At 34.2% G+C, this 25535-nt stretch overlaps 1 protein-coding gene and 1 pseudogene across 1 annotated transcript; one reads left to right on the forward strand and one right to left on the reverse strand.

The window, feature by feature from the left end:
- The first annotated feature begins 2062 nt into the window (after window positions 1–2062).
- Window positions 2063–4553, forward strand: LOC120084202 (protein SAR DEFICIENT 1-like). The gene is made up of 7 exons (XM_039040096.1): window positions 2063–2223; window positions 2322–2397; window positions 2490–3039; window positions 3422–3582; window positions 3682–3876; window positions 3959–4055; window positions 4162–4553. Exons 1-7 carry the CDS (start codon window positions 2102–2104, stop codon window positions 4320–4322), a joined length of 1362 nt encoding a protein of 453 aa, XP_038896024.1. The 5' UTR covers window positions 2063–2101; the 3' UTR covers window positions 4323–4553.
- A 16548-nt stretch (window positions 4554–21101) lies between these two features.
- Window positions 21102–23251, reverse strand: LOC120083570 (annotated as a pseudogene).
- Between the last annotated feature and the right edge of the window lie 2284 nt (window positions 23252–25535).

A 25535-nucleotide genomic window follows, 5' to 3' on the forward strand; every position in this document is an offset into this window, starting at 1 on the left:
AGCTCAATTTCACACATAGATATTTAACGTCGAATGAGTCTATAGTTCAAATTTTCCTACTCATAATGTATTAAAAAAAGGTAAATAGAAGGATACTGAATAGTTAGAGATTTGATTGTTGAACAATAATTATTTTACGAATGTTGTAGCTATTGTTCTCTATGACATTTTACATTTTGTAACTTGGTTGTCCACCAAGATATCTCTGCAATTGCTATTTAAGATAGTCTGATGTCCCATAGATTGTTGATTCTGCTTAATATATTTTTTCTTATTTGAAAAACCTTGGCGGTTTATTCTTCTGATTTTGTTTCATTTTCTGAGACGTGTGCAAAATTTCTATTAGAGTTGTTTCTGTTGCACATATTTAAGACGATATGATTCTCATGTTAGGGTTGACTGTTTTGAAGAATCATTGAGCTGTTTTGTCTTGTGTGTATGCCATAAACCTCAAATGTGCCAATTTTTGGGATTGTGGAAGTGCATTGTTGTTGTAGATCTTGAGCGCTTCTCTCGATCTTGTTGAATCGTTCTACTGCAACTTGAGAAGGAATTCTCAAACTTAGGGGAGCCTAAGTTCCTCAAGTGTAGTGGTCTTCATTTGAAAGTAGAAAGATAAAAGTCTTGGTAAGAAGGAGTCTCACAATTAGGGGGAGTCTAAAGTTCATTAATAGGGAGTCTCACACTTAGGTAGAGCCTAGGTGATTGTTCACTAATATTCTCATACTTAGGGAAGCATAAGTGATCGTTCATTAATATTCTTATACTTATGGGAACCTAAAAGTTTCATTTAGAGGGAGTCTCACACTTGGGGGAGCCTAAGTGATTTTTCTCTAAATTAGACTATTCGAGTGTCATTGTTAGAGGTGCAAGTAAGTTGGGTTGGGTTGAGTTGAGTTGAATAACTTTTTAGATCAAATCCAATTATTTGGGTTTTAATTTTTTTCAACCAAAATAAGCATCATTAAAAAATGAATCCAACTCAATCCAACCATGAAACATTTGGGTGGGATTAGTTTGGGTTACTCGAATAATTTATATAAATTTTTGTTCTAAAAAGAAGTAAAATGCTAATACATAAAAAGTTTATTTAATTATTTTCATATATTGAATTAAATTAACAACTTAATTTCAATTTATATAATGTAAAATTTATTTCCAAAGTGCTAAAAAAAATACTATTTTTAAGAGTTGTTGGAGAAAAAAATTATTAACAAACTAATGAAATTAAGTAAAACTAAAATAAATATATGTATATCTAATTGCATTATAAGAAAAAAAAATATACATTTTAAAGTTAATAATAAGTTTGGCTTGGTTCGGGTTATTTTCGGTGAATCCATGAACCAACCCAATTTATAAAATTTTCATTTATTTAAATCCAACCCAAACCGCCCGACTTGGGTTGGGTTGCGCCCCCTAATCATTATAATTGCCGCGTACTTACAGACAAGTATATCATTGTAATTGCTTGACTTTATATTAATGGAAACATCTTTCCATGAGCAGATTGTCCCTAGACATAGGTGGTATTGTAGCGAACTTGGTTACCAAATGATGTGTTTTGTTCTGGCTTTTTTTTTTTTTTTTTTTTTTTTTTTTTTTTTTTTTTATGTCAAAAGTTGGATACAAACACAAAAATGAAAGTTAAAAAGTATGATTCAAGATATAAAAGAATTAATTTACTCTTATTATGTATCGTTGTGTCAGTCAAGTGACTTCTTAGAAATTTCTCAACTCTTGCGATCACACATGACACGACCGGTAGGTATTTATTATAAAATATTCAATTGTTATATTCAAACATCGAAAGTATACAACAACACATTTTCCATTACTTTATTATATATAAAAACACAAAAGTAGGAATTAAATATGGACAAGAGATAAGAGACATAGTGCTTTTAATAAGTTGACGCTAAAGTCTATAAATTAATAATGACCTTCCTTTCATGTGAGCCCATCTCAGAAATTTCTTAGAAGTTACTAAGAAATTACAACTCCATTGAATATTGATTTCTTTTCTTTATTCTCCGCTTTAAACGTTACATCAAACTAATACGATTATTTTATTTAGATATAAATACGACAAGTTCCATGAATGCTTCATCAGCTATCAGGAAACTCAACTCGGAAAATGGCTGCTAAGAGATCTTTCAACGGAACAGAGTCTTGTTTAGAACAGAGGATTGAAAAGAAGCGCCCACGCCAAACATTTGCTAAGTATGTGTTTTAGCTAATGGATTCATGTAATGCACCTTCAAGAGCATCCAATTTCTAAATTCTTGATCACTGATTATTCATATTCTAATTTTCCTCAGGATCATTGGGGAAGTTGTAATGGTAAATTCCGTAAGGCATCTATCCAAAGCATTGGAACCATTACTTAGACAAGTGGTATGTGAATTAATGTACATTTTATCGCGTTTGTAATTGTGGATTGAGTTAGGGCTTTTGTTTAATTCCTTAGAGATTTTGGAATCGTACAGGTGAATGAAGAAGTCGATCGATGTTTATTGCGATATTCAAGATCATTAACCAGAGCATCTTCGTTGAGAATTCAAGCTCTAGAACCATCTAGTTTTCAACTATATTTTGTAAATAATCTTCCGTCTACCATATTCACGGGAAGTAAAATTACTGATGTGGAAAGTAAACCGCTCCGCATCGCCGTTGAAGTCGGCGGAGAAGATCCGTCGTTGTTGCCGATTTCATCGTTATTAAAAATTGAAATCGTGGTGCTGGACGGCGAATTTGCAGCGGGTGATCGAGAGGATTGGACGGCTGAGGAATTTAATGCTAGCATTGTGAAAGAAAGGTCTGGAAAGAGGCCGCTGCTTCACGGCGAGATGAACGCAACGCTTCGCCATTGTGCTGCGACCATTGGGGATCTTGAATTCACAGACAACTCAAGCTGGATTCGGAGCAGGAAATTTCGGCTTGGCGCCCGGGTTGTTTCCGGTTCCGACCGAGATAAGTTCCCTCGGATTCGTGAAGCCATAACCGAACCGTTTGTGGTCAAAGATCATCGCGGAGAATGTGAGCATTAACAAATTTTTTTTATCTCATACATTGAGATATACTTATTTAAAAACAATAATAATAATTTAATATTTTTTTAAAAAATTTTAAATATAGAAAAATAAACCAATATATTTATAAAATACAGTCAATATCATATTGATAGACATTGATAATCTATCCTTGATAGTTTTAAAATTTTACTAATTTTTTTTTTTTTAAAGTTAGAACTTTTTGTCATGTCGAGGCCAGTCTAGTGACTATGAATTGGGAAAAATTTTTAAATGTTTTTTTTTTATGAAACTAAAAACATTGCTTTTAAAAGTCATGTATAATTTTACAAATTTTTTTGGGTAGTGAAGAAGTTAATTAAAATTGGTTTTTTTTTTGGTGATTGAAGTGTACAAAAAGCATTACCCTCCAATGTTGAATGATGAAGTTTGGAGACTGGAAAAGATTGGAAAAGAAGGAGTCTTCCACAAGAAGTTAAGCAATCACAATATCAAGACAGTTCAAGAATTTTTAAAGCTCTACACAATTGATCCACAAAAGCTAAGAATGGTATTTATTCTCATATATTATCGATAAATAAAAATATCAACAAATCGACGAAAAGAATAACAATTTATAATAATTGTTTAAATATTTATGTGGATGTAGATTTTAGGAGTAGGAATGTCAGAAAAGATGTGGGAGGCAACAGTAAAACATGCCAAGACTTGTGAACTAGGAAGCAAACTCTACATGTTTCGTGGACCCAATTGCCTACTTTTTTTGAACCCAATTTGTGAAGTTGTTCGAGCCATGATCGGGGACCAAATTTATTCATTTCGTGACCTCCATAATATTCCTGAGGTACGTTTTTTTCCATCTATTTGATAACGATTTCGTTAAACGAACAAAAAAAAAAGTAAAAAAAGATTTTGATACAATATAGGCATACTTAAAGAATTTGAGGAGACAAGCATTTGATAACTGGGCATCGCTACAAGACTTTGAAGGGAACTTAAGAGAATCATTGTTATTAACACAAGGTAAATATTAAATTTGATTAATTTTGATAAAAGAATTGATTTAAATTATGAAAAGGAATAATAAATTTTATTATTATTATTTTTTTTTTTTGAATTTTATTGATAGGAAATGAAGAAAGTGATTGTACATTGGGGAAATCGTTGTTTCAAAGTAGCGTCGAGTTCCTAAGTGAGCAACTTGAATGCCAAGATTGGGATTCCAATTCCGATAATCAGTTTAATATTTCTGCAACAATCCAAGGGAATTTTCATTATAATTATGGATAGTTTGTTTTTTAATTGGGGTTTTGGCAACAAAATCCCAATTAATTAGCTGCTAATTACATTAGCAGCGTCCACCAATTTCCATCCACCACCGCTACTATTACCACCGCTACTACTACTATTTGCTATATTTTCTCCAAATTTGGTTTCTTTTCAAATTTATTTTTATGTCTTAGTTTTTATTTGTATAATTAAGTTCTAAATAAAATGCCAAAATTAAGTCTTATCTTTCTCTCTCTCTCTTTCCCTTTATCTCATATCTCTCAGACCTCAATTTCAAGTTTCCTATAATATATATATATATATATATATAATATATATATATATATATATTTTTTTTTTCCTTTTACCCAACTTCACGTTAAAGGAATCGAATAATTGACTTTAAAAATGGTAATTGTTGAAATTAAAAAAAAAAAAGTAATAATAAAAGAAGAGTATATATGAATCCATACTTTTTATCTTACTTTATCTATTTCTTTGATGCAGCGGAGGAGAAATTCAAATTTGGAGATAGTTTCCCCAACGAAGGAGAAATTCAAATTTGAGACAAATTCTCTCCATCTAGAAATATTTCTATTGAACAATAAAAGTGACAAAAGGATGGACTTGACTATTCATGGCCTTAAATGAATAAAATAAATAATCGAATCCAACCTTTTAATTAAAATATTGATAAAGATTAATCAACTCTAAAATAAGTACTTACTTTACTAAATTAATAAATTAAATAAAAATTCAACCAACAAAACCTACCTGAGAATATTTTATTACATTATCTCTTATCCGTATTACCTACTCATCTATATAACTTTTCCTAACTCTTGAATTTTTCTTGTTTATCTCATATTTCTATCTCCGTTCATTCTTCAACCCTATAATTATGATAAATGAATAAACTAAAAATATATTCCTAAATGTATTATTTATATTTTATTTCAAAACCAAAGTAAGAGAAAAAACAAAAGAATTTTTAAGCATATTTTTACAATATATGTGGACGAAATATACTTTCGAAAATTTTCTAATACTATAGTTAGTATATATGTATTTTTCATACTATTTTAAATCATTTTTTTCGTATGAAATAAGCATTGTTTAACTTTTAAAATAAAAAAGTATATATTGTTTAATGACATGTCAAATATTAGATAGGAGTATGTAATAATATTAAAGATGTTTACACATATCTAAGTCATTAAGGCAACTATCTCTGTAAACTTTGATTTTTCCACTGTTTTTTCTAGGTTTTCAATGGTAGAATGAGAACAAGATGCAAATATTTGTTCTAATCACCACGGTTATATCACTACAAGAATTTTGGTTATTCTCGACGGTATTTCTCTCAATGCCCAAAAAAGTGTCGGTGGATTCAACCTATCCCGATGGTGGAAATCAGGGGTCGAGATAAAAACATATCCCGACGGTCTACTAACAAACTGTCGGGCTTTTAAATACTTCCGATGTCTACTAAGAAACCGTAGGGCTTATTGCACTTTTGCTCGATGGTTATATTCAACCATCGGGCCTTTTACTTTATCCCGACGGTTAGCAAAAATCGTTGGGAGTTCTTATTTAAGACCAACGGTGGTCAAACAACCGTCGGGCGAGCTGTGCAATATATAAAAACCATTTATTGGAATTTTTAAAGCTAGGCCGACGATGGGCGTCGAATCGTCAGGATTTTATAATAACGCCCGACGGTTCCGTGTAACCGTCGAGTATTCTAAGTTGTAATATAAATATAAAAAGATTCTTTTGGGAATTCGGGGAACTTTAGATGACGTTTAGATGAGGACCGTCGGGATAAGTTTAATAACTACGATGGTCAACACTAACCGTCGGTCGAACGTAGAAATCTCGACAATTTTCAGTCAACCGTCAAGTATTGTAATAAATATAAAAAAAAAAATTCGAAATTTGGGGAACTTTAGCCGACAGTTTGATGAGGACCGTCGGGATACAGTTAATAATTGTCGACGGTCAGTTCTAACCGTCGATCGAATGTTAAAATCCCGACGGTTTTCAGTCAACCATCGGGCATTCTAAGTTCCAATATATATATAAAAAGATTCTTTTGAGAATTTGGGGAACTTTGTCGATGGTTGTGTCAGAACATTGGTGGGAGTGCGAAGTTCTGCCAACGATTAGTGGGTGACCATCGACAGTTATTAACTTTATACCGACGGTCTGGCAGATGACCTTGGGAGAAGTTCGATATAAATCACGCCTCGAGCTCGCCGTCTCCATCTTCCCAGATTCTTCTTCCCCTCTCGATTTCCCCCTCTAGCCCGCCATCCGCACGCCATTCTTCTCCGATTTCCCCCTTGAGCTCGCCGGTCACTTGTCCGCATGCCTGTTCTTCTCTGATTTCGTTTGTCTGCACGTCGTTTGGTCCCTCTCGAGTTCCATCTACACGCCATCTCCGGTTTCCTCTCGCCGGACAGGTAACTCTTTTCTTTCCCTTCACTGGTTTTTCTACAGTGGCCAATGGTTCGATATAAAATCCCGACGTTAAAATCCTAGCGATTTTCAGTCAAGCCTCGAGCGTTCTAAATTCCAATATAAATATAAAAAAATTCTTTTGGGAATTTGGGGAACTCTGGCCGATAGTTGTGTTAGAACAACGTCGGGAGTGCGAAGTGAAAGATCTCTTATCGAAAAGTTCCATAAGCACGTTCGGATCGCTCTGATCTCACAGTGATCAAAATACAACAATATACATTCAAACTCACAGTTAAATCTTAATTGACGACATGCTATGAACAAGATATAACAAAGGAGAGAATGCCATACCAGTTGAAGACAATCTTCAATCTTCGGAATTCAACGCAGTGGAACCCTCCACCTGATCAACCAACACCCAGAAGCAGCGTCAACTATAGCAACACGAACAATCGCACGAACACGAACGCCGTGGACATGACACCACCAGAAAAGAGCCCCGGGTATTCTCGGAGTGAGAACCTAAAGCATGGTCTTTGGTGAATTTGGTAGAGAAAAGAGGAAACACATATCGTATAGGCGATAAGCAAGTGGGAGGGAAAAAGGCGCTATCACATAGCACGATGCTTATCGTTTAGGAGACATTACACGATCATGTAGGTTTTACTGAACGATCATTAAATACTATACGATCATTTAGCAAACTTGGCATACACTACGATCATTTAGAGAAGCTATGTGATCGTGTCGGAACTAGTATGCGATCGTTTAGGCGCGAGGTGGACGATCGTTTAGGCGAAGAGTGACTATCGTATAGGCTGTCGAAATTCTTAAGCGATCGATTAGCTTTCACCAGCGCTCTCTCTTTAATTTCTCTTCAGACATACAATCAAAATGAAAACTATTTTCATTTTAATTCATCGGTTAACCGACGCTACCCCACTAACCCACGTCCAAACGTGATTTTTGGGTTAATTATCATATAATTAACCAACTAAAATATTAATAAATATAATAATATTATATTTTTAACCTATAGTTTGATATCACATATCTACTATAGTATTTTCTTCTTTAGTTGATATAAATCATATTTATATCTAATTACCTCCAAAATAATGTATCTCATACATTTAGCCAATTATATCATATATAATTAACCAGTCCAATTCTATCATATATAATCGAACTTTCTCTTGTCAATTTGGACATTTCAAATTAACTCAAACACTGGTTCTCGACTTTATCTAAGCTACCCAGAGAACCTAATGGACCTGTGGCTCGAAGCTCCAACGGTCCGTGAATAGCTGACTAAACTCTTTAGCCACGAGATCTACCATCCGTTAACTGTCAGGCATTCCACTAAAGACCAACAGCTGAACTCTTCTTACAACAGATATATTTCTGTGTCCATCGGATATAACCAATCATGAGTACGATGACCCTTCACAGATGCTCGTAAATACAGCTGAGCCAAATTACCGTTTTACCCCTGTAGTTACATCTTACTCCTTATGTACCACTGATTCCTCTAATGAACAATACAACATAGTCCAACTATGTGTGAGCACCTCTCGGGCCAAGAGAAGGTATGTGGCGCCACATCTTTCAAGCACTGGAATCAACCCTTAAGGGAACTATCTATCTACTTACCCATGCCTCGGGAAAGAAGTGAATTCCATCTTGTCTAGCTAAGTTCCCAGCTCCCAAATCAGACGAATTCCCAAAATGGTAGGTTTGAATTGGCAACCTGGCCACTAGACCCATACAAATCAAATGACCGCCCTCAATGGCAGGAGTTCCCAACTCACTCAGGATTGAGGTCATGTTACCTATGGTCATCCTAGTGAAGTGAAGTCTCTGTCATGAACGGTGTTATATAACGAGACGTTAACACTTCGTGGTCAGGTCTTATACAAACTCTTTGTATAGGATGCCTTCGCTCGCATGTCCCCTACACGAATGATCAGGATCAGACCATCTGTGATAAGTCACAACACTTGTGACCATTCCACAAAACGGGCCGCGTCCGTAGCATTAACAGGATAAGGTTTCTCTCCTATATCCATATACTACAGACCATTTTGGTTATCACTCAAGGCATGATCCACTTGTATGTCACCACATATATGCTTGAGTCACATACAGATAACTAGAGACTTTATGTTTATTGGTTTGTGGTAAAGCAAATAAAACAAGAACTGAGCATAAAATACAAGATGTGAAGTAAATATCATATATTAACAACACAAGCGTTCGTACAAACTTTTTACAAACTACAGGACACGAGGCTTTAGGGCATCAACCCCAACACGAAGTTCTGCTGACGGTTAGTGGGTGACCATCGACAGTTATTAACTTTATCTCGACGGTCTGGCAGACGACCTCGGGAAAAGTTCGATATAAATCACGCCTCGAGCTCGCCTTCCCCAATTCTTCTTCCCCAATTTTCCCCCAATTTCTTCTTCCCTTCTCCGATTTCCCGTCTAGCTCGCCATTCACACGCCTTTTTTCTCCAATTTCTCCCTCGAGCTCGTCGTTCGTTCGTCCACTCGTCCGTTCTTCTCCGATTTTCTGATTTCCCCCTTGATTTCGTTCGTCTGCAAGTCGTCTAGTCCCCTTCGAGTTACGTTGGGATAATCTCGAATAAACATGACATAGTTAACTCAGGATTAAGATCGAGTTACCTAGTTCATCTAAGCGAAATAGTTAGTCTTAAATAGTAAACAATATTATAAAGTAAGAGTGACTTATTTCTTGGTCCGATCTTATGCAAACTCATTGCATAGGATGCCCCCTCTTCTCATGTCATTACATGAACGAATCTGGATCACTTCATTTGTAGTATCTTTACAACAACTTGTAATAACTATATAGTAGGCCGTATCTAATAGTGTTACCAAAATAAGGTATCTAACCTTAATCATGTACTATAGACCTTTTTGGCTATTTACTCGAACTTGATCCATCTTTATGTCTCTCTATAAAGTTCAAGTATTCATGTAATAGCCATGGAACTTAGTTTATTGGATTCAGACTTTTACGTATGTAATTTATAGAATCAATAATAAGTTTATTGACTATGGAATATGTATATCTTTTACAAACTGCGAATTTTAGGACATAAAATCTAATACCTATTCCATAATTATAAGTAAATGTGTGTGTATGTGTATGACTTGCATAAAAAAAATCTATTTGAATAGAAATTTAACAAGAAAATATACATTCTACCATCTGCATATCGATAGTCAACATAAAACTACTTTCTAATCTGAGTGAAAAGCTCAGGAGGTTTTCCAGATCCTCCAACTCCACCAGAGGCAGCACCAAAAGTATAGAAACCACCACGTCCTTGCTGACTACTGAACGCCCCAAATCCACCTGCAAAGCCTCCACCTGGTAGCTATTCTAATTTCTACATACCCCAATTTTGCATTGACACTTTATAGATTTACAAATGAAAACTAACCTAGTTTAGCGAATGATTTCAAGCGCTGGAGTAGGTAGGGGCAGAGGGAATTTTTGGTGGAGTGGTGAAATACGTAGAGATCGGAAAGAACACCAACGGCGAAAGTACTCTGCTGGGCCGACACTTACCCTGCTTCACCTTAATTGTTATTTGAATAAGTAAAAGTTATGTCTTGGTCCGAGTGGGGATAGTATTTCTCTTCTGCATGTCCATGAAGTTTTGAAAAATCCAAACATCTCAGAGATAGATAGAGAGGTAGGAATTTATTGAACGAACCGCATTCCTATCAAAAAGAAAAAGTACAAAGAATGGAAAGCAATAAGGAAATCAAAGATTGAACGGATCTGACCCAGAGCTCGAAGATTGGAATAGATCTGAGTTGAGATCGAGTTCAAAGAACGACGAACCTTAGTGACTTTTTCTTTTTGAACGTCGGTTTGATCTGAGCTGGGATCGAGTTCAAAGAATGTCGGTCAAAAAGTTAAAAACGACATGTCCCTAAAACCAAGGCAATGAACCTGTACATGTACAAAATAAATTCTTAATTGCTTTAACAAATCCATAATAATATGTCACAAAAGAGGAATTGGAGATGATAATTTAACTCTAAAACCAAGGTAATCAACAAATTACCAAAACTCATAAGTGTTAAATAGGAAAATTAAAATTTTGTTAGATCCAAACAACTTTTATTGGTGTATAAAAAAGGGCAAGAACTTACTTTTAAACTATAAAATACCAACTAAAACTTGTAAATATATGATTTCGAGTCTTCGTGGGAATTTGCAAAGAAGGCCAAGATATCATGTTATGTTATAAACAACCATACATAAGCTCGGATCACATAATAAAAATCCAAAATATGCCAAAACATAAGCATAAGCATATGAAAGAGGAAATGAGGAAATTAGCATCTCCAACTAAAAAGTTTTACATTATCCATATAACTAAAAAGTAAAAAGCTCCCTAATGCAACACTAAAACTTCAAGCAATTAAAAAGCACACCAAACAGATACAAGACTTCAATCAAATGAAACCACAAAAAACATCTTCAACTAAAAGATGCTATCGAGAGTCAATCCTAGATTATCCAAACAAGATTCCAAGGACAAATTAGATTCATATTGACGAAAAAGCACAATAAATTATTAGACAAGAGATAACAAAAGATTCGACGATGATAATGAAGAATTAACTTAACCCACAATACATGAATAATCCATAAACTACCATAGTGCAACCAGATTCATTTGGACAAATAATGCATAAATATAAACTACCAAAGGATACCTAAGAAGTTCCACTACCATAAACCACTCAATGGAAGTCATAAACAACTAAGCTATGACTACCATAACTGCAGGATAGTCATAGCATTCTGATACTGAATCTAATCCAAAATTTTAGAACAAATAGACTTTTAAGATAAGCATCTTATAAATATTACCTTGTACTTGTTATTAATGTTGTTATGAAGTCCTTTTTGTGTTGGGTGCACCTTCTCCACTTGTCAACCCTTTTCTTAAAAATTTAGAGTGATTGACTTATGAAAGTTAAAGAACTTAATTCAAACTGTAATTATTTTGAAGGAAATATTGTGTCGAGTTGAGTCTGACACCACCAACAAGGCGACCTTGATATTCTCAGTGTGAGAATCCAGAGGGTAGGCTCTATTCGGACTTGATATGAGGCAGATGAACGAAAGAAACCACGATCGCGTACACGATTGGGCAAGTGGGAGAAGTCGGGGACCTATCGTATAGGTCGATGCCCAATCGTTTAGATAAAACTATGCGATCGTCTAGCAAAAACTATGCGATCGTTTAGCTCGGTCTGTCACCTACAGACTCTACACGATCGTTTACCTTGGGCCAGTGATTGTCTAGCAAATATGCGATCGTTTGGTAAATACTGCACGATCGTCTAGCTCGCACCTGCACGATTGTTTAGCTCGCCTAGCCATCATTTAGTAAATCTGTATTTACTTGACGACTTCCGTGAGTTCCTTTTCGCCGAGAGAAAACTCAAATTCTTTTCAAACTTTTGTAAAAACTTCTTTTCAAAATAGGAAACTACTTTCCTTTTAAACTCACGGTTACCATGGTCTAATAACCACCCACTACTTTGGTTATTTAAAAGAAAAAGTATTAATTATCTAATAATTAATATTATTATAAACATAAATGATAACCAACTTATCATACTATATTTATAACCTATAGTTTTAATATTTCATCTCATGAAACATATAAACCATAGCTTTTTCTATTCCATGATACTTAATGTAAATCTCATTTACATCAATCCTCCACTAGATGTATCTTACACATCATACCGATTATATCATATATAATCAAAATATCTCTTGTCAATTTGAACATTTCAAATCAACATCAAAAACTGATCCTCAACAGAATCCAAGCTACCAAGAGGACCCCATGGACCTGTAGATCCGAAGCTCCAACGGTACTTGAATAACTGACTAAATTCTTTGGTCACAGGATCCACCATCCGTTAACTGCCAGGCACTCCACTAAAGATCGACGGTTGAACTCTTCTCACTACAGATATATTATGTGTCCATCTTAACCAATCAGCAGTACGACAACCCTTCAAAGATCGCTCATAAGTACAGTTGGGCCAATAACCATTATGCCCCTGTAGTTACATCTGTCTCCTTAAGTACCACTGATCCCTCTAATGCACATAAGTCATAGTTCTACTATGACTGAGTATTCTCTTCCAAAGAGAAGCTGTGGCCACTATGTTCAAGCCCCGCAATCAGCTCTTAAGGGAGTAATCTCTCTACTTATCCCTGCTTCGGGAAATGAGTGAATTCCATATTTTGAATTGAGTTCCCAGCTCCCAGATCAAACAAGTCCCCAAAAAGGTAGGTACGTTGAGTTGGCAATCTGGCCACTCTCACCCAAACTAATCAAAGGACTGCCCTCAAAGACAGGAGTTCACAAAACACTTAGGATTGAGATTGTGTCATCAATGGTCGTTTAGGTGAGATGCAAGTCTCTAGTATTAACGGCATTATATACAGAGTCTAGTTATCTCGTGGTCCAGGTCTTATACAAACTCTTTGTATAGGACACCCTCGCTCCACGTCTCCACACGAATGGTCACGATCTACTATTTGTAGTAGTTTACAACACTTGCAAACCTTTACAAAGCGAGTCGTATCCGTAGTGTCACCAGGATCAGGTATCCCACCTTAATCCTTATACTACAGACCAATTTAAGTTATCACATAAGGCATGATCCACTTGTATATCACATATACATGCTTAAGTTCACATAAGATAATCAAGGAGTTTTGTTTATTGGATATGAGTAAATGCCAGAATTAAATAACACTTATTTTATTCATTAAACAATGTGTATCTTTACAAAACAACGACACTCCGGGAGAATTAGGACACCAATCCCAACAAATTAAATTCCACTTTTCGAATTATTCCTATTTTGAACATAAAGAAGTGTTTAAGGAATTTAATGAACTCACCAAAACCGACTTTGGAGGCTTAAATTCTCTTCAACTTCACATCTATTTATCAGTAAAAAAATAAGACCGAATCAGCCCCTCCTTCACTGTTATAGTACAACAATCCATTCTCATAAAAACCCAAGGTGAAGGCCCCATAATTAGATGGAATTACTAATGGTTGGACTTGATTTCTACTCTAAATTCGTTGACCTCTTCTCCACGTTGCAGTGCCAAACTGTAGAATAACAACTTCCCTTCTCCTTTGTCTTTGTCTTTCTCTTTCTACAGATTAGAGTTCATTTCTACAGATCTACGACCCATGGCAAAGACCCACGACTACAAATCTACGTTGTTGATGACTGACAGAGACCCACGGCCAAGGAGAGACCCAAGCGTGACGGAGACTGATGGACGGACGTGATACGCATGACAGAGACCCACGGACAGACGACAAAGACCAACTGATGGCAGACACCCACGATAAATCTACTTTGTTGAAGACCCATAGAACTATTGTTGATTTCTATAGATCTACAAACCCACGACAGAGACCCACGACTACATATCTGTGTTGTTGAAGACTGACAGAGACCCACGACCAAGGAGAGACCCAAATATGACAGAGACTGATGGACAGACAGCAGACAACCACGGACGGACGACAGACACCTTGATTCGCACGACCAAGGAGAGATAGGGTTTGGGTAAGAGAGAAATAAAAGGATTTAGGTAGGAGAGATAGGCGTGAGAGTGTTGAAAAATGAAAGGGATTTTTTAATAAAGTAAGAAAAAAAAATTAGACCTTTAATGTCGGTTTTAAACTGACATTAAAGCCTATCTTCAATGTCTGTTTAAAACCGACATTAAAGATTCGTTTTTTTTAAACTGACATTATACATCCGATTTCACTTTTTCCAACCGATATTGGAGCCCAAAATTCTTTTAGTGATTTCGACTTCATCCTTGGGCTCTAACTTTCACTGACACCATAAGGAGGGAGACTCAAATTTAGATAGGCTCTGATGCTTTAAACCTTAGCACTGGATTTTTTAATAAAGTAAGAAAAAAAAAATTAGACCTTTAATGTCAGTTTTAAACTGACATTAAAGCCTATCTTCAATGTCGGTTGAAAACCGACATTAAAGATCCATTTTTTTAAACCGACATTATACATCCGGTTTCACTTTTTCCAACCGACATTGAAGCCCAAAATTCTTGTAGTGATTTCAACCTCATCCTTGGACTCTAACTTTCACTGACACCATAAGGAGGGAGACTCAAATTTAGATAGACTTTGATGCTTTAAACCTTAGCATTAACTTATTGTGCTTGGAGATTCGATGGGTTTGGGCGCTTTCATACTTTACACCTCTGACTTTAGCATCAAAGTCATTTTTCTTTATTTTGTAAATTCTCTCTTTTCAAATTACAAATTTAACATTGTTGTTATGTAAAGGTCTAAGTTCTTTTTTCTCCAATGTGACTCACAAGTTATTGACTCATTCAAATCGTTTCGTATGCAGTCGGTAATGAATGTAGTCGACGCCTCCTTTCATTAATTTCAACCCATATTATTCTAAAAATCCTAGAAAATGACATTTTATTTTTATGAAAAAATGTAAAATCAATTTTGGTAGGACCCTGCCTAATGAATGCTCTCCATTTACTTGACTTCACGAATACAAATATCTCCTCCATTGGAAGACAAAAAGGAGAGTTGAACGAACCACAGCCACAAAAAGTGTCAAAAATATCAGTGTCATATGAGAGGTTTAAGTTGAGCAAGAAGCAGTTGGGATAGGCCTGATTTTGAAGATCAACTTGATCATGATGGAAAGAAACAAAATTAGAGGGAATTGCCCTACTGCTTAAATAATAATTAACCATGGTTAGCAAATTAGATTATATAGAAAGATTGACTAATTTTATTACCGACAAAGTGTTTTGTAATGTACCGTGACAGATGTCAAGCACCTTGTTACGTGTTGTGCAGAGTCTGCTAGAGATATTTTCCTTGTTAGTTTGTTATAGCGTATTGTGCAGATTCGCAGGACCTGCTTCTTTTTGTTGCAAAGAAGATTATCTACATCTTTGAACATCTACTCAACGCTAGCACTTTGAATGAGATGTGGTATTACAGTTTTCTAAGGGTGTTCACACAAAATATTTACATGTACTGTTAGTGAATTTTGTTGTACTCGATTAAAAGGTGTTGTTTGTAGTCGTTTAGTCTAGGTTGAGTGCTTAACTCTTTTGATATTGAAGTTTCTTTCCACTAAGTAAACAATTCTTCGGAATAGGTGATATTGCATCGAAGTAGTTTACCAATATTTGTATCTCTACTCTTGTTGTTTGATATTTAAATTTGTCTCTTTGTTAATTGATTTGTTACAACATTGTGTTTTACGTGTGTATTATATATTAAATTCACTATAGAATTTCAATATTTTAAACAGATGATCAAAAAAATTTATTTTCTTTTATTTTTATATATTTACAAATTCGTGTATATATCATTTTGATAAAATTAGAACAGACAACATATTATTAGATTCCAACCAGCCAAATATATAAGCACGATGATATGAATTCTTTTATTTTGTTGTCTATTTATAATAAGTGTTTTCACAACTTTCAAACAAAGTTTGGAAAACATATTTTTGTTTTTGAAATTTAGGTGAAGTAAAATGTGTAATCAATAAGTCAAAATAATAAATGAACAAAATATTGAACTACAAATATCTTTTAAATTATTTCGTGTTGTCACCTTATTCAAGATTGAAACTCTACATTTTTTAACGTAACTAACTTATTTGGTTAAAGAGTCAACAAAATCTTAATATATCAAAGACTAAAAAAACTATTTTTTAAAAAATGTAAGAACTAAAACGAACATTTTTAAAAGTTTAGAGATCAAAATAAAATAATATTAAAAGCTTAAGAACTTAAACAGACATTTTTAAAAATTTAGGGACTCAAATAGAATATTATTAAAAGTTGATTGGACGAAAATAAGATTTAAACCTAGATTTGTCTGCTTAATTTCGTTGGCGTTGGTTGGAAAACACAATAAAGTTTGTTTGTGAAATTGCAGTTATTAAGTGGATATTGCAATAAAGTTATGCGGCGGTTACCAACCTACCATGAAGATGATGAACGAATAAGCCAACGGATTTTGATATAATATTGCTATATATAAATGACAGTTATGCAGACGTCAGCATGCTATCGGTCTCTTTTAAATGTCACCTGACAAAACCTGCCGGCCTCACCATTTTAAGAAATTTTACACTTTCCGACCGAAACCTTTTCCAACACTTTTAAAAGCTTAGAGAAAAGTGTCTTTTCCTAAGGTTACTTTTACCGTCAGAAAAACCTACCTACTTGACGCCATATGAAACTAGCTATCTCCACGCCATTTTCTTAGGTGCCGGGATTGGCTGGTATTTCCGATACTATTTTCTGTTTGTAATTTTGTATAAATATTGTTATTAGGTGCAATCTCTTAGACAGTCTGTTATTCAGTTCTTCAGTTCTTCATGCTACTCTTCCTCTATTTAATGAGTAATCCTTTTATCATAAAATTAATGAGAATGAAATACATTCCCGTGCCTCAACCCCCCACAGCATCCCCTTTCCCATTTCTTCTTCCTCACGTTGTCTAGGTGTTGCCACCCATATCTGTTCCCATCGCCGGTACCCATCCCCCGCCGTCGAACCCTCTGTCTGAGCTATCATCCGGCAAGTTCTGTAGCCCTAGGTTCCGACGTTGTGCTGTAGCCAGTTGTATCAGAGCTCGCCCGTGCTGCCGTTCAGAAGGACTTTTGGGTAGTTTATTTTGGTTGAAAATTTATGGGTGCGATGATTTTGAGGTGAATAAAAGTTATCTGTTGCAGGAAATGTGAGAATGAAAATGAGGGATATTGTGGGGATGGAAGCAGAACAGTGAAAGAGGAAAATGTTGTCGAAGGAAATTCAAATCCGAAGCATGCTTCTGTTCTTTGCTCAATGTGTTGAATCTTCTCCCTTTTCAAAGTTTCTGCAAAATGTCATATTTTTACCTTTTTTATGTTCTTTCTCTAAGCCCAGATTCTAATTTAGGCTTGCATCTCTATTTTCTTACGCTTTTACAAAAATTAAATTAGTTTTGTAATTTCGTCTTAATTTCACTTTTGTTCATGTAGTTTAAAAGTTTTCAATTACTTCATTCTTACATTTTGGTTATACCGCAAACGTTTCAATATATATATTTTTTTTCGGTTCAAGTATAGAATTATACATCTTTTTGTTTAAGTTTTGTATTAATGTTCTTATTGTTATAAGAATAAATATATAATATATAAAGTTAATTATTTAATAGCACATAAACTATTTTAATTTGTATTTGTAGGTATCTTGAGGTTTATGTTCAAGTAAAAAAGTAGAGAAGAATCAAGATATGTTTTGTGGTTATTATATAATAGCAGGTTTGTATTTGTAGGTATTTCAAAACTTATGTTTTGTAGATATTATGTAATTGTAATTAACTTCTTGAAACTAATGCCAATAAGAGCGTAACTCAACTCGCTATAGGGTATTTCTCCCAACACTAATAAACCAATTTTTGGCGTAAAAAAAGATGACTTTTGCCGAATAAGCCACCATTTTGGCACTGGCATATTTCCTCCCAATTCCAATCGTCGTAAGATCAATTTCTCGATGAAGGAATTTTTTTGTGTTGGGATAGAGTTTTTCTGACGAGGCTTTTTTGATGACCTTGCCGGCAGTCAAAAAAGCGTTGGGAAAGCCTTTCCTGACACTTTTTTGGCTTTTCCTGAGAATTTTTTTCATTGAGAAAAGTATAATTTCTTGTAGTATTTCATTTTATAGGATAGTAATAATATATTGTGTAATTGTTCTAAATGACATAACTATTGAAAATATTTTCAAATATAGAAAAATATCATTGTCTATCAAAGATAGATATTGGTATAGACATCTATCAGCGACAGTAGTAGATAGAAACATTTTACTATATTTGAAATATTTTGCAGCAATTTTCTATATTTAAAAACACCCTTAATATATAAAAGAAATTGTCCTAGTGATCACCGAATACAAGTAAAACATGTCAAAATGTGTATAGGTCAACTTGTATGCAGAGGTTTGTGGTTTGAATATTTCAATTTTCTAAGTAAATCTACTATACTTTATGTTTGATACATAATGTATATTATTGATATTATTGATATATTAATTTTTTGTTTGTCATTATTTATAGATTTAATTGGAATTTATATTCATTTGATTCAAAATATATTTTTTTTTCTAGTACATTATCAACAACTTACAAAGGTTCAATTTGTTCTAGAATGTTGATAAGTTATTAATAGATCAATGTTACATTTGAAATTGAATTTTGAATGAGTATTGATATATTATCGATATACTTGAACATATGCTTCTTAAAGAAATATTTGTATAAATTTTAAATTTGTGTTGTTATACAATTAATACAACAATGTAATATTTGGAAATTTAAAATGAATGTTTGATATATTACAAATACTTTGAATATATTCTTGAAATTAGTTTTCCAATGACTTACTTTAATTGAATTTTGAACGAGCACATATCAATTATTGATATATTAATAATATACTTGAATTTGATGCTAATATATTACATTGATACAATATTAAATACCAAATGATATAATATGACACGCGGTTGTTATACTTTAAATGAATGAATTTTCAATGGCTAGTGATATAATACGATACATCAATGTTATATTTTAAATGAAGTTTGAATTTGTGTCAATAAAATATTAATATAATATAAATAATGGAATTTTTTTAAAAAATAATGTTATTTTAATATTTATTGACAAAAATAAGGTTGGTTTGAAATTATTGAGAAAAATAGGATTGTGCAATCGTGGACGGGGTCCACAAGTTTTGAGTCAACACATAAATTGTGTACCCGTCCACGATTTAAGACTAAATCTATTTATTTTTTTTCACATTTTCCCCCAACTTCCGTCTTCTTCTTTTATTTTTTAGCGTTTTTTTTAATTTTCGGAGAATCTTTGACTGTGAGATTCAAATTCTTAAAAGGCCTATGATAAAATAAAAATTAAATCAAATTTATAGCCACAAATTAAGGTTAATTTTTTTCACATTTTTTCCCAAGTTCTATTTCTTCTTTTATTTTTTTAGTATTTTTGGAGAATTTTTTACTGTGAAATTAAAATTTTTAAAGACCTACGATAAAATAGAAATTGAATCAAATTTCTAGTCACGAATGAAGATTAAATCTATTTTTTTCACATAGATTTGTTTTCCCGTAGATTTTTTTCACATATCTTTGTTTTACCGTGAAATTCAAATAGATTTGTTCCACTTTGTATCCACTAAAATAAAAAAACAATAAAAATATAATAAAAATATGGAGTCCACGAGTTCGATAGTAGGGTCATATGCTGACATGGAGGTTTAAACAAAAACGTGTACCAAGTACACAATTTTGCTACTCTATTTTTATCAAATACTTTTTTCTTCCCTCTTATTTTTGTAATTTCTTTTCTATGTACCATATAAATATGTCATTACTTTTAAAAAATAAATTAATCTTGAACTTAGCCCGAAATAATGATGGTATAGTATAGTATTGATGAGGTAATGATGTACCAAATGTGAAAATATAATAAAAGCAATATGTGAGATGTTAATGGAAATGTAATGGAGTGTTGGACTATTTAAAATAGACTTTTTTTTTCATGCTTAACAAAATTAGGAGTCATCGACGTCAGGACGTTGTCTTATATTGACGTCAGGTGGCTATCTCATTCGATCGTTGACTTTTCAGTTTTTCTTGGTCATTGGTTTCATTTCCTTTGCTGGAGTTTTCTATCACCTTCCTACAATTTTCCAGTTTCTTTCATATTTTCTTTAAGCAAATTCAGAGAGAGAAACATTTTGTGTTTAGCTGGTCAAATCTCTTCAAAATATGTTATACTCTGTTTTTGAAAATTTTCCATTTTGGATCAAATCAGTGGGTTTTCAATTTTTGTTCTTATTTCTTAATCGTATACTTTGATTTGGAAGAAAGGTTTTGTCGATTTCCACTGATGATGTTGAAAAGAGATCGGCCTATAAATTGTTAAGAGTATTTCATATTGATGTAATTACATTCTGTTTTATGTTAATTAGTGTTACTTTTTTATTACAATATTTTAGATTTTTCTGTGTGTTTGATTAAAGTGGAATGCACAACCAAAGTATTGCTCATATGAAATGGGATTTTCTTGCCATGCGTGGCGTAAGTTCTGTTACTCACTAGTTACATTTGAACACAAAATTAAAAGAATAATAGCTGGACAGCAAAAAAAAAAAAAAAAACAATCTTACTACAATTCAAGATCATACAAGATTGGCCAAAAGTTTTGTCCAGTTGGAATACAATCATATAACCATACTTTCAATCTGTTTTGAAGTGCATACAAATTACCAGATAAACTCACTTCAATTCAAGAATATACGAGACTGTCCATCTGAGACTAAAATTTTTGCCATTCAAAGAGAGCAAAATTTCACCTTTGTGATCTCCAGTGTCATGTGGTGGAAGAAGAAACAACTGCAGGATGTCCAAGGAGAGTTGGTTTCGGTGGAATCTGTAAGCCATCGACACTCCCTTCCAACATAGCCCCTACCTCAGTCATCGACGGCCGGTCGTCCGGCAATGTTTGAATGCAATTCAAACCCACAACAACCATTTTTCTAGCTATTTCTTCTTCTTCCTCTGTTTCTCCCCACTGCTTACAATCTCTATAAATTTCACTTTCTGCAAGATTCTTATATATCCAATCAGGAAAATACTCTTCACTATTATCTCTCACTCCTTTGTCGGGACTCTGCCTTTCACCAACCATCTCAAGAACCAACATTCCATAGCTATAAACATCTGACCTGTGGGAAACTTTGCCAAAGCTTCTAATTATTACTTCTGGAGCCATGAATCCTATTGTCCCTTTTGCACCTGTCATGGACACATAACTGTTTTTCCCTGCATTGCTTGAAAAGCCCGAAATCCGAGATCTTTGGGCAAAATTCATCGTCGAAAAGAATGTTGTGTGGTTTGATATCAAAATGCAGAATCCTTGTATTGCAGCCACGATGGAAGTATTCCAATCCTCGAGCCACACCCACTATGATGTTATACAATGTCTTCCAATTCAGTTCAACTCTACTTTTTTCTAGTCCTTTGTGAAATATGTATTTGTCCAATGACCCTTTAGGTATGTATTCATAAATCAAAGCTCTCGCAACAGAACCCCAAGAAAGTGACTATATTTACATGGGGAGTTGTCGTGATGCATATGACTTCATTGATAAAATCTTGGCAATTGTCTTTGGATTTATTTAGAAGTTTTACGGCGACGTTGCGACCACCAGGCAGCTTTCCCTTGTAGACTATGCTGAACCCTCCTTGGCCAAGCTTGTTCTTGAAGGAATCTGTTATTTTCTTCAGGGTTGAGTAAGTATATCGCTTTGGTATTTGGGTGGAATATCTTTTTATGGTTTCTTCAATAATGTCTTGTTTGTTTGAGCTGCTAATGGTCATCTTCCTTGTGTAGTAGATCAAAGGGATAATGATAAAGGTTATCAAAATGATGCTTCCTGTGACAGTTGAAGCTGAGGAAGGATTTCAAAATGTGTATGCTCAATAAAAGCCAGAGAGGTTTGTAATGCAATTTTAGTACCTATAGAGAGTGTTTTTCTCGACGTATTTGATTTTTCTGCAATACAAAACATGAAGGAATATGAACTCAAAATAATAATAAAAATGGTTTTTTTCTATCTCTGTTCTGGACGTAGCTAACACAAAACCAGGTTATTATACCAATCATCACCAAATTCCTTTAGCAACCGTCGTGTTATCCAACAATATCTATCAAGATTAAACCGGGTTATGTTTTCAAATGGCAGGTACCTAAATTCAGTTATAGAACAAGTAGGTTTGTCTGATGTTTGGGAATGCCTGCAATCATTAAATGCAGGAACTAACGCATAGATGGAACTTGACGAAATGTTTTTTTTCTAGCAAACAAAATTGATCTGAAACACCGATTTAAGCTATTATAAGAATAGAATCGTTCATACTATAACCCAGGAGTTCGTAATCTTCTCCCAGAATCTGTATGGTTGCATCGAGTCCATCGCATTTGACCTTCATTGACATGGAATAACCACCATGACTACACGTTTCTGTTCCATACTTTCCCTGGAGAGGAAAATCCCCTGTAGGAATACTGTCGCATCTCAACGGATCTTCGCAGTTGAGGAACCATGCAACATAAGCAGAGGGAACAGGGGAAGAGTTGAGAAGAATGAGGAGCATAAAACTCAAATAAAGTTGTGAAAGAAGAAATGGGAAGGATCTGGAATTCAATTTTGGGGAATAGAAATCTGGGTTTTGTATAGAGTATTGGATAGGAGTGAATAAAATGGGTTATGAGGAAGGAATAGCGGAATCCAAGCTTAGCTCTTATGTGAGGAAGAGGATGAAGTGTGTCATCTTCAAAGAAAAGTCGGAGTAATAGAGACTGAAATCTAAAGAGACAAGACACAACGAACATGACTATAGGCAACCAATTGTTTGGATTTATTGATTTTGCAAACGTCACATTCCTGTGATTTGATATGAATCGTGTTAATTGGGTTATTTTTGCACTTCACTTTGAATTTTATGGATGACCCACAATTTGGGGAAATGAATTTTGCTATTTTTTGAATTTAAGGTTTTTTTGACATTTTGTTGACGTCAAGTGAAATTATCAAAACAAGACTTTGTGTATGCAGATTGGGTCTCTCACTATTTATTTCCTCTCACATAGATCAATATCTTCTCGCTCTTGCTGTCAGGCTCTTGCTCTACAGCACAACAGCCAAGAAGAAGAAGACATAAACTCATAGAGAGAATAAAGGAGAAGAAGAAAAAAAAAGAGAGAAAAGTGAGAGAGATGAAAAGATCGAGAAGAGGAAGGAAGATGAAAAAGGGACAAAAAGAAATAAAATTTGGGAGTAGAAGGAAGAGAACGGAAGAGGAGAAAAATATCTATCCCGAGTTATCCAACAAACGATGTCTATCCCCTTCTTGTATCCGTCGAAGGAAAGGAGATCTATATCAACAATTAATTCAACTAGTCAACATTGACTATATGAGAATCTTCGTGGAGTATCTACAATATGACCTAAATATATAAATTAGATAAGGATATACTCATAGAAACATTTAAAATATTTTAGACCCATGAAAAGTCTCGAAAAATCTTTTTGATTGGACTCCAAGGAACTCGTGCCTAGAAATAAGAAGAATATCCACATATAAGCCAAGTTAAAGAAAGAGTGAGCGCGTGAGTACTGTTGGGAGCGTGAAAAAGTCTTTTGTAGGTTAATAAAAGTTTTTTTTTTCCTTCCAAGTGATTATCTCTATTTTTTTTTTTTTTTTTTGCTATTTTTTTTTTTTTTGTGCTATTTCTTTAACACAACGTTGCATTCGTCAGGAGGCAGTTTAAAAATAATTTCAAGTTCAAATCTTCGAGGTGCACTGAGAAGAAGAAAGTTGAGGCAAATATGTTTAATCCCTCCAACATATCTCTAAAATTGAATGATATGGTCTCGTTTTATTTTTGATTTTACACCTAAAAGATCTAATAGAGATAGTTGTCTTTATTCATGTATCATGGTGTTGAATGAGAAATTTTGGACCCATCATAAATTGTCACATCATTTACTAAATTAATGACGAAATTCCAAATAACTGAATTTGAGACTAATTAGAAGTTAACATATGCCCAAATTGAAGTTGAAAACATAAATTGGCGAATTTCGATGATGCCACATGTTTACTTTATAACCACTGGATTGAATAAAATTAATTCGGTCCAATTTGATATTATTATGTGGGCTAAAAGTCCAATTGAGCAAAAAAAAAAGACTTAATTTGACCTAAATGTCATATAAGGCTTAATTTGACCTAAATGTCATATAAGGCCCAAATCCAATTAGTTGGGCCCAAGGGCTAGGTCCATGGACCAACCAAGCCCAAGTCCACGAAACCCACTTGAGAACTCTATAAATAGAGAAGCTTTCTTCATTCGTAAAGGTAAAAAATTCTATACTCCAGAGAACCTAGAAAGAATTCTCCCAATAATCAGAAGACTCCTTAACTCCTGAAGCTGACTATACTTAAAGACTGAAGTCTTTTGAAGATATAAGCATTGTTCCAAGACTTCAAGCTCAAGAACATCCACACGCTCTGATCCATACATCAAGTATACGTATTCAATCGAGAGAGAATTAGAGGATCAAGTACTAGAGATCAAACCACATTCGCATCAAATCAACATCAACACAAACACAAGTTCAACTCCACAAAACAAGTTTCTCCAGAAACCTCGTGCAAACACTGATTCTCCAAAAAGATCATCAAAAGGTTAATCATCCAAAAAGATCATCAAGCTCAAAGGTCGGTCACCCAAGAATATCAATAAGCCTAAAGACCGATCTTCCAAAAAACTCATCAAGCCCAAAGGCCGATCATCGAAGAAGATCAACAAGCCCAAATGTCACACCTCCTTCTAGATTACCCTCTCAACCTGAAAGGAGTTATGACTGCAGTAGTTACCAATCCTTTTGCTGGCACTTACTGCCTACTAACCTGCTTAGAAACCCTAATAATAACAAACATGCTTATATAACCAATAGTCACAAATCAATAGGGTTTAACATATAGCTAACATATATACATAATATACACAAC

Source organism: Benincasa hispida, chromosome 8, assembly GCF_009727055.1.
Source record: "Benincasa hispida cultivar B227 chromosome 8, ASM972705v1, whole genome shotgun sequence".
NCBI classification, from domain to species: domain Eukaryota; kingdom Viridiplantae; phylum Streptophyta; class Magnoliopsida; order Cucurbitales; family Cucurbitaceae; genus Benincasa; species Benincasa hispida.